This window comes from Morone saxatilis, unplaced genomic scaffold (genome assembly GCF_004916995.1).
Source record: "Morone saxatilis isolate NCDOM2014 unplaced genomic scaffold, NCSU_SB_2.0 Contig8, whole genome shotgun sequence".
NCBI lineage: Eukaryota > Metazoa > Chordata > Actinopteri > Moronidae > Morone > Morone saxatilis.
The window spans coordinates 25,429,838-25,443,690 of NW_023340257.1; the positions used below are offsets into that span (position 1 = coordinate 25,429,838).

At 44.1% G+C, this 13,853-nt stretch overlaps 2 protein-coding genes across 8 annotated transcripts in view; both read left to right on the forward strand.

The window, feature by feature from the left end:
* The window catches only part of srsf7a (serine and arginine rich splicing factor 7a), a gene marked incomplete in the record, with an annotated part of 6,731 nt that extends 3,213 nt beyond the window's left edge, over window positions 1–3,518 (forward strand). The window contains 3 exon segments of one of the 3 annotated variants that reach the window (XR_004797438.1): window positions 1–40; window positions 1,018–1,563; window positions 2,611–3,518. Coding sequence is in view for 2 of the 3 variants with exons in the window: in XM_035679798.1 (XP_035535691.1) it covers window positions 1–40; window positions 1,018–1,111 (134 nt within the window). 3 annotated transcript variants of the gene reach the window in all.
* A 465-nt stretch (window positions 3,519–3,983) lies between these two features.
* Window positions 3,984–13,853, forward strand: LOC118341762 (heterogeneous nuclear ribonucleoprotein L-like; the record flags this gene model as incomplete). 5 transcript variants are annotated; one of them, XM_035680131.1, is given in 14 exon segments in its annotated part: window positions 3,984–4,137; window positions 5,088–5,203; window positions 5,347–5,584; window positions 6,029–6,114; window positions 6,475–6,571; window positions 6,855–6,927; window positions 10,618–10,650; window positions 11,297–11,368; window positions 11,703–11,950; window positions 12,454–12,575; window positions 12,683–12,884; window positions 13,135–13,192; window positions 13,460–13,603; window positions 13,704–13,853. In XM_035680131.1, coding segments are annotated over 14 exon segments (1,626 nt in total). In that variant the 5' UTR covers window positions 3,984–4,059.

Genomic DNA, 13,853 nt, shown 5'->3' on the forward strand with positions numbered 1-13,853 from the left:
CCCGCTCACGATCTCAGTCCGCGAACCACAAGAGGGCCAGGTAAATCCTCAGTCTAGATGTCTCTGCTTCACTGAAACAGGGTGTAGGCTGTCTAATAACATTTTTAGTGCTTAATCCTGCCAGTTGTCAGTGTTTTACCAAGACATTGTATTCATATGTAACACCTCAGTAAGGTCTAGATCAACCATTATAGATTTAGATATAGTTCAGACTCCAGCTATCTTCCATTTCAAGACAGGGTCAGTTATGTTCTCATTAGCCAGAGTTAGGTGCTCCATCCTAGGCAGGGACTGACTGTTACATAGACCCTCCTTCCACCCGGGAGCATCATGCTGCCACCAAACGACCGCCACCTGACCGTGAGATGGATGACCGGCGAGACCCCTCTTCCTCCTCGACACAGAGAGATCTTCGTCTTCTGCCGTGACTTCTGCCTCCGCTGTTGCCCAGAAGTGGAGTGGGAGGGGTAGAGGACAGTGACCTGGGCCCTCTGTCTGGTGTAGGGATGTATAAGTAGATTAAAGATCAGACCTCTCTCTTGTGCTCTCTTTTCCAACTCTTGATAGCTCTGCGCTGTCAAAGCTGTTTGAGAGCTACACTGAGTTTAATCCGTCGCATTGGACCTTGAAATGAGAGCACATGAAAGACGGTCTCCGCTCAACCTATAAACTGTTCAGACTCAGCAGCTAAAACGAGTGAGGTGCACCCATATCTTCTGTACTCTTGCCTTCCTTTTGATCTCACCCACCCTAGATGTAGCCCTATTCTAAACAAATGAATGTAGGCTGACAGAGCAAGAGAGAAATTTTTATATTTATTGGATTTATTGGACAAGTGTTAAGTAAAGATGGTCACTATAAGCATTGTAAATGTTTTCTTAAATTTTAATTCCCTATCCTGAATTTGGACTCTTCAGAAAAATATTAACTTGAGATCAGACAAAACGACACCATTGGTGTGACTTACGTTAAGCATCTTTGCAGCAGTTTTGTTTATTTTTCATATTTTCTTTAAAGCGTGTGGTGGGAGCTGAGCACTGCACTGACACCGCAGCTGATCCCAGGCCCAGGGTCTGCCAGCTGGCGGTGTGTACGTCCTGCGGGAGGGTGACTAAGCGCTGACCTGAGATCAGCCTTCGCCTGCATCTGGTGTTAGACAGCGAGAAAGAGGTCGACCTACCGACCGAACCCTCCCCACAGTGAATGGGTGACCGTCTGTTCAACCGACGCACACGCTCAGACGAGATCAGCCCATGCACACATACAGTTGTTCTACTAGAGTCACCCAGCCAGCCAGCCTTCAGATGTACCAGAGGGCTGACCCACACAGATCAGAGTTCGACCACTACCTTTTTAAATCCATTATCTACCTACCAGACCCCCTACCTACCAGAGTTCTTCGGCCTCTGTCTTAGCTTCTGAAAGTGAGAGAAAGAGAGCTGACGAGAGATCAGTCTTCAAGAGCCTCCCAGCGCAGTGTCTCTCCAAGTTGTAGTCATCCGTCCTTCAGTCCTTTCATCCTTCGCTTCTCTGTACTTGTTGTTTCTGCCACTGTCTCCAAAGGTAACCAAAAATCCAACCCCCTGACAAGCTCATGTTCATGGTGAAAGAAAATTGCACAGGCTTGATGTAGTCTGGGAAAACTGGTGATTTGTAGAGCTAAAGTTGAGACTTTTTAACAAGCATGCTCAGAGTACAAATGTGTGGTTGAATCTGAGAGTACGTGGATGATTGAGTGAGTGCAAGAGAGGAAAGAAACATCAATTTTAATGGGCTGATATCTCTCAGGAGGCCTTTTTGTCAGATATGTTTTTTCTTCTTGTGCCATACATGTTGCCACATCATTACCATTACTATCTTTTATCATTCTAGTATTTATTTTAGTACTCAAACTCAAATAATGGTGGCTTTCAAATGTGCAGTTCATTCACTGGTCACGGTGTACAACAGGTTCCGTTAGAGCCTGACCGATATATTAGTCGGCCAATATTATCTGCCAATATTGGCCTATTGCAGACACTTCTTCTGAGTACCTTTGCATAATCACATTGGTGCACAATCCACATAGAAAAGGTCTCAAAGATTCACTACATTGGCCCCATAATCAGTGTTTTTCCCCTCTTAAAGTGGGATCCATATCAGAAATCCCATATCGGTCTGGCTCTAGTTTCCATCTGTTTGTGCTGCCCACCTTTTTGTGTTTGTAGTGTATTTAAAGTGCTAAATGTCTCCTCCCGAGCCGAAACCACTTTAACAATGTGTAGTTGCCAGTGAGGAGACTGTCAAGGACTTGTGTCATTCATTTCAATGGGTGTTTAATGGGTTAAATTAAATATATTTAGCTTTTTTTAACCCAGGAATTATTCCTCAAACACAAAGATTAGTTGCCTTTTTAGATGAATAAAGCTAATGAATAATAAAAACCTGTGGCTCCTGAGATGAGCCTTGGTCTAAGAGGTATTCAGTTAACAAATATCAGCGCCCATCCAGTCATGAATTTCACAAAAGTTGTACACTGTATTAAGATGTTGAGTAATGTGGGTTTTTTTCTATTCATCATTCTTCAATCCTCCCCTGTGGCAAGCTAACTCCTCTCTGTTTTTGTTTCAGTCGTTCCCGTTCAGCAACTCCACTCCGAAGCGCTACGCCCGCAGACGACTGAGTGAAGAAGCCTATTAGTTCCCCCCCTACCGCTCTCCTTAACAGACAGACCCTCAACCCCTGCACCCTGTCTGCTTTTACAGCCCTACAGAAGTGTTTTGTTTTTTTGTACTTGTCTGTTTAGTCCCAGTCTTTAAGTTTAATTTCCTCCCCAGGACTGAAGTCTTTGTGCAGCCCCAGATAAAGTCAGTATAGCAGACATAAATCAGTTTCCATTTGATAGATTGTTTTAAATGTTGCTGCTGCAGAGATCATCTTTCTTCTCAGAAGTCGCGTAGCAAGTGTAACGCCTATGTTAAGGTAATTTTGAATGTTGCAGTTGACTTTTAGCAGTGATTCGGGCCTCGTTCATACAGTAAATTGCGTCGGAAGATGGTTTAGTTGATGCAGTTCTTGAGGGTGACGACACTGCATTGAAAAAAAAACCTCCTTTTATTCCTTGAGCTCAGATTTCTGAACCTTAAAATATTTTTCCCCCGTTGAGAATCTGCAAACGATGTAAAATTTTTTTGTTTTGTATTGCTCTCCAGTATGATTTGAGTTCAGATGCTGTTTACGGTTTCCTCTCATGGTGATATAAGGAGACAGTTGCTGGCCTGCATGCCTTTAAATATGTCACATTCCTACTGTTTGTTGTTTCTGTGCTGCACTGCCCGTTTTACAAACCTGATCAGCTTCACTGTGCGCTGAATAGATTTTCCCCATGTGTTTGATTTTGTTCCTGTGACTTTGATTTTAAAATATATACAGTGCTTCAGTTTGATTTCTGTAAGGGCTGCTTTAACAGTTCAGTTTTGTTCCTGGCTTATATGGTAAGACAGTGGCAGTTTTATTTTTGAATAAACATCTTCAACATACCTTTTGTGGTCTTATTTTATTATTTCTAACACACCTAAGTTTGTTTTATGAAACTAAATACAAGATAGCAGAAGTTTTTAATTAATTCTTTATTTATTAAAGAATAACACTAGGTCCATATGCTAGTTCTTTTACTGTGTGCAATTATTGAGAGAACTGGGATTTTACAAAGATATTTCTTCCAAAAAAAGCTTCCCAAGTAATAAATACAGATACATTTTAATTTACATATTTTTTTTTTAATTAACATTAACACCCCTCAGATTAAATATGTCTTTAAATGCATCGTATTTAAAGTATTTCTCATTCACATTACATCACATTGTTTGAATAACCGCTCTCAATAAAAAGCCTGTTTGCGCTTCCTGCTCTCCTATTGGCTGCCACTCAAAGCCACCTAGACAGACTGACGGCCGCCTCCGCCAATCACAGCAGGCGTTGGCGTTGCACTGGGCGGGGCCACGGGAGCCTCGTTTTTCTTGACTTTTCCGTCCATTTCAGTTGCTCGTCACTACCACCATCCTTTTTAACCGGGACAACATGGCTACTGCAGCGAGCCGTTACTACAGCGAGGACGGCCGGGCAACCAAGAGGCAGAAGACCGACGGGATGGCCACGGTGAGTCGTGTCCGTGCGCCGCTCTCCGGAGGTCGCTTTACATCCCTTAACAGACGCGTTCACGGTGTTTTATTGTGATTTAATTCATCCTGCAAAGAGGAGGGAAAAAAAAAAAAAGAAGGTCCGGACGCGTCACAGGTCTTTATCCACGTCTGTGTTTGAGAGAAACGTTGTTGTAACTCTTCTCTTTTACCAGCCGGGCTCGTTTGTTACCGCGGTTTGTGTGTTTGGTGCGTTTAAGGACACGTCTCCGGGGTTATATCGTGTGTGTCTGCGGTGCTGCGCCGCCCGGATGGGGTCGATGAGGGCGGGTTTCTCCCCGGCCGGGCCTCGCCTCAGCCCGGCTTTGTTCTAGCTTCGCACCGGTAACGTTAGCAGCGTGCTAACAGCGAGCTACACGCTGTAATCCGGTGTTAACACCGACCAGCATCGAACCCACGGCTCCCTCCTTAATGCACGTTTGAGTCAACTAATACTACTCTGTGCTTTGAGGAAGGTGTTTTAATTTGGAGACTGTTTAAAGACTCCATCACGGGATTTAACCCCGACTGCACCAGGTGACCTTTAGGTTAATTAGTGTTTTATTTAAGGCGAGCATGAGCTGTCTATCAGCTCTGTTAACTCTTTAAATAATGCCCAGGTGCTGGAGCAGACGGTGTGAAGACTTTCTTTATGTTATTAGTTTAATCTCAGCTTCATTTTATGATTTACAGGGATCTTAAAATGGTTTTCATCCGTTGTCAGATGCTATTAAAGCAATTAAACTGAATAAATATCTTGTAAAACTCTCAAACGCAGCATAATAAATGTGCACAAAACATCTACCAGTAATATTCCCATGCTAGTTGCCACGTTGCGTGTTTAAATCTAAAGATTGCAGCACAAAAGGCTCACACAAGAGCGTATAGAAATGTTCCCACTGACGGTTGTTTTGTTTTTCTTCCACGCAGGGATACGAAGATCCACACAAGACACTTCCTTCTGTGGTGGTGCACGTCCGAGGGCTGGTGGACGGTGTTACAGAGGCGGACCTTGTGGAGGCCTTGCAAGAATTCGGCGCAATCAGGTTAGCAAAACGCCTTCATTCTAGTGTGGGACAAACATGTCTTCATTACAAAAATGAAGAGAATGTGTTCCAAAGGGCGCAACCTTTCTACCTGCGAGATACTGGATGCGAATGTGTTCACCGCATCTGCTCTCTGGTTTCAGCTACGTAGTGGTGATGCCCAAGAAGCGGCAGGCGCTGGTGGAGTACGAGGACATGAACGGGTCATCCACAGCCGTAACCTACGCCGCAGACAACCAGGTTTACATCGCCGGCCACCCAGCCTTTATCAACTACTCCACTAGTCAAAAGATCTCCAGGCCGGGAGACTCTGACGACTCCAGAAGTGTTAATAATGTTCTTCTGCTCACCATCATGAACCCGATCTACCCCATCACCACGGTAAATGCAGAGAGTCCGCTTTCTACGTCTCTTAGTGTCGGTTCTTCTGCACGCGGTTTGCAAATATCCGTCGGCTGATGTTTTAATTCTGGTTTGTGGTTTTCTTAATGCACCGCTCTCTCTCGGAGATTCAGAGACTGCCTCGCTTGAATGCCGGCAGAATTTAACTTGCTAATGTGAGGAGTCGCTGATTGTTTCTGGTTTATACTCTGCGTCTGTCGCTGGTTGTCTTCTCAGTGGAAAACTAGTGAAAGGTCACGTCTTCAAATGTCCTCCTAGTCCAACTCAAACCGTGAGATGCATATAGATAACCGACTGTATTATTCTGTATTGTACTTTGTGAACTACATTTCACTGTGCTGCTGTTTCTGCTTTGTATTTCTTATCTTGGATTCACAGCTGTATTTGACCTCTGCTGTTGTTTGTGTGTATTATTTTTCACAGGATGTCCTCTACACTATCTGCAACAACTGTGGACCCGTCCAGAGAATCGTCATCTTCAGGAAGAACGGCGTCCAGGCGATGGTTGAATATCCTTTTCCATGGATGCTGTCTGACATGAGGCTCACAATCTGTTGACAACTAAGTGTAAAATAATAACACTAACACAGACTGGATGGGTTTGTTTTGCAAGTCGTAAGTCAAAATGAACAGATTGGTGGTACGTGTCATTCTCACACTAACTTCTCTGGTATGTTAAGTCGGTTTAAAACAAACCTGTTTGACACAATGTTCTTAAAACATGTAGACATATTTCACATACGGAAGTTCTAAAACCCTGGTAGTCAAACTTAATTGGTGATTGGCTGACATCTTCTGGTAGTTCAGCAATCATAAATCTGTCGTAGTCGTAGTCTCCTAGTCTGTTCTGTCCTTAACTCTGTCATTACATTCGACTCCGTGCAAAGCGCCCAAAGGGCCAAAGCATCGCTCAACGGAGCAGACATCTACTCCGGCTGCTGCACGCTGAAGATCGAGTACGCCAAGGTATTACTGCAGAGCACAGCGTTCGTCTACGTAATGTTATTGTTTCCACACACTGCGTTTTATTAAATCTGTCTAAATGGTAAATCCAGTTAGGATGAAATGGACCCATCTTTAGTTGAGTAGCTGGGAACTGCAGCAGTTTGTAGCCTTACTTTGAACAGATATATATTTATCTGTTACCCTGACAGCTCTAAAGTCGCAGTATAAACAGTTACATATATTATTTGTCGGGCAGGTTGAAACTATATTCATGCTTTTATTCATATAAATTGTTTTTCCTCAGCCCACTCGTCTGAATGTGTTCAAGAATGACCAAGACACCTGGGACTACACGAACCCCAATCTGGGAGGACCAGGTAACACCTTAAACACCTGAACACATTTAGAGCATTTGCTGAGCACCGTACACGCTTTGTTGCTTAGGAGCCTGATACTGTAACGCACCCTTACTGCCACTGTGAGGAGTTTCAGCAAGCGGGGCTACTGGGAAGATGGAGGCAACACGCTTCACTGATAATGCTACTAAATGTATATATTTTATAGTATTTTTGGGAAGAGCTTTGTGTGGCATTATGACTGAAGTGTTACTTTGGGTCAATACACACTATGATCAGGGTTCATATGCAGGAGCGAGTCAGAGGCGTGATGGGGATATTTAAAATGTCAAACTCTGCAGTGTGGTGGGAATGGCAGGAATGCGTTAAAGACGACTGGCAGGCAACATAAAACGTGAAGCGTACCGTTTGTTACGTTACTGCAAGGCTTTAAGATGACGCAATGTCTGGAAACTGTCTGTACACTTGTGGGATGTAGATGTTCTGGTTTACTTGACCTGAATGTGTCTGTTGTTAAAGTCCTCACACTGGCACAAATCTCTATTTCCATTATAAAGGCAGAAATATAATAAATCTAATGATCTTTTTCCTCCAAACTCTTTTCTCTACCTCTCTCTCTTCCCCTCGTAGTTACCGTGAAGAAATTATATAGAGAGGTGGAAAAAGTAAAAATACATCAATTCAATAAGGGAAAGAAATGGGAAGAGTTAAATTTAGACATCAGAAAGAAGGTGGTTTATATTTAAGAATATGTTTAAGTTAATATCACTATAAATGTTTAATTCTGGGGGAGTTGTAAATTATCTAACAATATTTAATTTTAGCTTTGACTCATTTAACAGCACAATTATTCACTCCTAATTTTAGATTCTAGCACACAAGATGAAACCTCTCATAATGACTTCAACTTGTATTAATATTTATTGAATATTCTGTGTCACTGTAACTTGCACATAATGTGACACAAACACTCTGATAACTGCTGATTAAAGTTGTGTAACCAGTCAGTGTCTAGTCATAAACACACACTGTCGCTGCAGCTGCAGTTTATTGGACTGTGAATCCTGTTTCAGCACCTGAGCTGTGACCACCGAGGATCTGAACCTCCTCCCATACAGGACGGTTTGTAATCTCTTCCACACTGCTATAAACCTTACTTTAGGTCGTGTGTTAAGGTAACTACCCGTGACGGTGCGGTGTACATTCTGTAGACGGGGAAAAGTACGGCCCTGAGACAGAAAACAAAAGCACCGTTGTCTGATGAACACACCTCCGAGTGTCCTGTCACCCCCGAAGAGTGTTTACATACCTCAGTCATGAAGACACGAGCCTGTTGCATGCCAAGGTTTCCCGTTTGCTGTTCCTGCCTTTCTTACCACACCTGGACATTATGCAGAGTTTCGGGGATCCTTTGGGTGATAGCAGTGTTACTAATTTTTTACAGTTTTGGCAACATGTAGCTGACATTAACTTTAAAAGCCGTCACTGGAAACACATTTCCCTGCCACCGAGGCTGATTCTGGTCTTTTCCACTGCCTACTAGCTTCTCCCATTTGGTTGCGTGTTTTTAAACTTTGACAGAAATACTGAAGTCTAAAAAAGATTTGATATTCAAATCTGTACTCCTCTTTTGTAACTCGTAAGTTAAGATGCGAGCAGAGGCATGGACCAGCATCAGTAAACTATCCATCGTGTAACTCTTATCTTCTGCTAATCAGTCTTTTGATCTCAGCAAAAAAACAAAAACATGCACAGGAGTTTGTGCTAGAGGGAGAGGCAGATACATGCTGACAACATCACCACTCAGCTACCACCATCTCAAGTATCCACTTCTTCAGTCCACCACTATCACACAGAGGGCCAGTTGTCCCCCGAGACACAAGGAGATAAACAGCAAGACACCTCCCATTCAACACGACGATGTAGGACTGATGTGTGTAGGACAGCACAAGAGCCACGAAGACAACGTACACTTCTTTAAGGGCGGGGAGTTTTGGGCACTGAGCTACACTTGGTCCCTCCCCCCCTTTTGCCCCCTTCATCCGTTCTTACCCATTTTGAGACATAAGCGAATGACACATTGAAGCAGGCCAGAGCTTGCCCCCCCCCCACTGTCGACACCAAATGGAGACTGATACCAGAGGAGACACAGTACCCACCCAAACAGAAGGTAGTGACAGACATCTCAGTACAACAGACGATGCACACTGATACTAACCAGTCGAAGATCACATGTTTTTAAAAAAGCCTCGGCCCTTCCTGTACTGTCGCGGGCCGCGTCGCTCGTTAACGCTTGTTGACACGAAAAAAAACAACACATTCAAGCAACACACTCGCTGATGCCGTACCGACTGATCCAATAGATGACTCACACCCCCCCCCCCGAATCAAGCTGTAGCCAGTCACACTGGAGCCAACACAAGACAACTGATGAAGACACTGCTGACAACACCATCAAGCACACTCAGGCCCATTTTTTTGGTTTTACCCCGTTATGTGTTTCCTCCCACATGGAATTCAGCTTTTCTCTCTTGCTCTTTCTCCTCATCTCCTCATCTTTTACCCTCTCTGATTTTCTCACTACATGCATCCCTGTTTAGCTGTCCCCTTTTTTTTTTTTGAGTGCAGTTTTTCTTTCTTAACATTTTAAAGTCTCTAGGACCTGTGGAACTCCTTCCATGTGATGCAGGTTTGGCAATTTGCGGCTAAGAGGAGCCAGCTTCCCCCAACTGAAATGTTCTCTATGGCAGCCTCAAGGCCTACCAGTGGGCGCTAAGCGGACTATTCCAAAAAGCGACACATAAGGATGGAAAACAGCAACCAAACGGCCAACCATGCCACCAATGGGCGTTTCAACTTGATAAAACCAGGAATCGATCCTGAGGTGGAGAGTTGTTTCCCCAAAAGAGGAAATGGATAGGAGTATGGGATGAAATGAATTGAGTGGTGGAACTACTGCAGCAAATATCTTCCTCCCACTGTTTGTAAGCATGCAGTAAGTAAATCGAGACCCTCCTCAGGGAACATAACTGCACAGCACCACATGACTCCAAAGCCCAGCACCCAACATCGCCACACAAGACTGACATGACTCGATTTTTTTTTCCCCTCATACAGGCTTAATCTTGCTCTTGCTGGAAGAGGGTGACGGTTGTGGTTCTGTCTGAGACTGTATCTCTAATGTCACACTAACCTACTGTATGTCTGTTCGCTCCTTCTGTCGGCAGTTTACAGCCACAAGAAATCTTATTCTGTGGTTCCCTGGACTTCTGGGATAGTTTCTTTGGGGGGGTTAAATCATGTTTTTTAATCTGGAGAGAAGGGTGTGAACTGATTAATTCCTGTAGGATGTGGTTGATCCACGACCAACCCTGTTTATTACAAAGCATCACATACCTGTAAAGCCAGGAGAGCTTCTCCTCCTCCAGCCACAGTGGCTGTCCAAAGTTTACCAGCTGCCTTTTGATATTCTGCATGAGCCCGGTTGGTCACCTGCAGAGGTACCAAGCCATTTGCATTTCATAGTCAATTTTTGTCTGCGTTTATCCTGAAATACCTCCCGAATGAGGACAGACAGCGTTGTCACGAGTGGTTTTATTGCACTCTCCTGACATTTAAACTGGGTTAATTTCACATTTGCCCGGAAGAAATGTACCGTTGATTAACCTGGCTTCCATTCTGATTGTGTATGATTATTGTGTACCTGTACAGATGGTGATGCAGATGGCAATGGGAGCAATGCAGGTGTGTGTGAGCGTACAAACTTTATTTTTAACTTTAGCCATTTGTGATGCATATCCAGAGTGACTGTTTGTTTGATATCCTTACCCCCTTTCACCTCCTAGATCATCAGCATCCTCCTCATGTTTGCCATTTCCCCAGTTCTACTTTATTTGCTAAAGGGTTACCATTGTGGATGTTTTCTGATTTTAAAGAGCTCGTGTTTGTAGGGTAACTTCCATAGAACCTAATATCAGTCTTGCCATCTTTTACATCCACATGCCTCCCTTCCCATTTCACTGAACTAATTCTAATACAGACCGAGGTCAATCACTGATAAATTCAGCTACTTGTTTTGATTGGTTGTAGCCTGCAGTGTAATGTGGGAGGGGGGTATGGCTCGTACAGGCCAGATGAATCAATCTTGAAATGCATGCGTCTGTCTCGAGCACTAATGTTGATTTGAAGTCCTTGATAAAGTTACCCTGACAAATTCTATCTACTTTACGGTGTGCAATCTCTAATTTCTGGCCTCAGAATGTTTGCCATGATGCCGTAAGCATCCCATTGTCATGTATAGTCCTGTTTCCAGTCTTCTCTCATATTTATCTGTCACTTTTTTCTTTCTCTGCCTCCCTCCTCCTCCTTTTTTGTCTTCCCATTCTAATAGAAGATGTAAATGCCAACCCCAACAAGCGCCAGAGGCAGCCTGCTCTGCTGGGCGACCACCCTCCAGAGTACGGTAAGGCTCTCTCACTCCCGATCAACGAGGAAATGCATCCAAACACAAATGCCAAAAGAAGATCCTGTGCTTATCTTTCCTGCGCCTGAAAGTTCAAAAGGACTTCTTCTGTGATGTATTAAATAATCAAGCAGTGAGTTTATAGATGGGTCCTCCACACAGTGGCAGTTAAGTAGTGCTGTGTTGTAATTTGAGCCGTCGACTCCGACTCTTTATATCTTTGTATTTATGATCGAGGGACCAAATCTTTTTCTCCAAGCTGTGGCAGTTTTCTAGAAAACCCTCACCTCGCCTTATCGGTAGTTTATCTTCTGCTCTCTGCCTCGTTCTTCAGGAGGTGGTTACCATGGCTACGACGAGAGCTATGGATCTCCGCCCTACGAGGGCCGCCGCATGGGTCCACCGATGAGAGGGCGCGGGGGAAGAAGCTACGGGCCGGGTTACGGACCTCCTCCCCCTCCTCCCGGCGAGTACGGCGGCCACGCTGAGTCTCCAGTTGTCATGTTGTACGGCTTGGACCCCGTCAAGATGAACGCCGACCGCGTTTTCAATATCTTCTGTCTCTATGGCAATGTAGAGCGGGTCAGTATGAAAAAACATTCATGTGAAGAAGAATCTGTATTTGTTCCAGGTCTCCAGTGAATCAGGACATTTCATTTTGTAATTCCTGTTTTTAGAAAGGTTTTTTTTTTTTATATCGTTCATTTAAATCCCGTCTATTTTTGCTGTCATTGCTATTTTCGTTGCGATGTTTCTATAAATAGCTGCTTTTAAAGTAGGACTACTCTTTAATCTGTTTGTTATTTAATCTCTGGCATGAAATAACTGAGCTGCTGGGCAAGTAATGTTAAATGTAACAGATTAAAACAAAACAAACGACTTAACATGCAGCTTTATAAATCAGGAATGAAGCAGGTTGTCACATGGAGCTTTGTTGCATTTTCAAAGTGGAAAATACTGACTCATAACACACACCCTTGCTCCAAGTTATGATCTCTAACCCGTTTGTGTGTGAAGCCCTTAAGCGCAGGATGGCACTGTATCGGAGGGCACTGGTCAATCCTGTCTTCTGTCACTTTCTGTAGGTGAAGTTCATGAAGAGTAAGCCTGGGGCAGCTATGGTGGAAATGGGAGACTGCTATGCAGTGGACCGCGCCATCACTCACCTCAACAACAACTTCCTCTTTGGACAGAGAATGAATGTGTGGTGAGTTCAACCATCCAAAAACAAGCTGGAGCCTTTAAATTACTGCTGTTGTTGGTATGGTTGTTGGAAAAATGTGCTTTTAAAACTGAAACCATCCGTCCCTGCAGTGTGTCCAAGCAGCAAGCCATTGTACCGGGTCAGTGTTACGAGCTGGAGGACGGCACGAGTAGTTTCAAGGACTTCCACGGGTCCAGGAACAACCGGTTCACCTCACCAGAACAGGCGGCCAAAAACCGCATTCAGCACCCGAGCAACGTGTTGCACTTCTTCAACGCTCAGCCAGACGTCACGCCAGAGGTCTTCTCCCAGGTGTGTGGACAGGGAGGACGTATGGGTGTGACGGTTATGCTTTGAGTCTCACATAAAGATCTGTTTGCTTTAAACTGACGCACCATCACCTGCGACGCTTTTATTAAAAACACAGCTGGAGCAAAACGATTGTTATCACAGCTGACTGTATTTGATCGCGCTGGAATATGTGTGTGTTTTCTCTGACTGTCAGAATTAAAGGTGCTGCTGTGCTTGCGGTCCCTAATAATAAAAGCTTTTCTCTTTACAGATCTGTGATGAGATCGGCGTCAAGTGCCCCGTCAACGTCAAAATGTTCACAGGAAAGAGTAAGTGATTCTGCTATCGAGATGTATGAATCAAATGTGGCCGCTGTTACATCTGGAATCCCTCAGTAAACATAAAAGCAACTAAGACACATTAATCAGATAAAGTGCTGAACAATAGCTACTGAACAGTATTATTAGTGTTTTTAAAATTAGGACATTTATAATCAGGCTCAACATCGACAAACATTTTAACCAGAACGTTGAAACACATGAAAGATATCCACACTGTACAGAGCTGTGTGTTTAACTTCGACTCCTCACCACCAGGTGGCGCAGCTCCCAGTGACCGCAGTGCTTCTGGTCTGTTAGAGTGGGAGTCCATCAATGACGCCATGGAGGCGCTGGCTCTGATGAACCACTACCAGATGAAAAACGCGGGTATGTGCAAGACCCTCACATCTTCACATACGGGTACTGAAATAGCAGATTTTAAACTAATGATTCATCCTGAGAGTTTTGGTTTTGTTTTCGTTCCCTGATGTCTTTCTTTTTGTCTCTCCTCTCGTTCTAGCCGGCCCTTACCCTTACACCCTCAAATTGTGCTTCTCCACCGTTCAGCACGCCAACTGAGCGCAACCCTTGTAGCCAGGAAGACGAAGATTGGTCCACCATTCCCACGTTCACATGTACTTTTTGACCATGACTGCTTGCAACACACCTG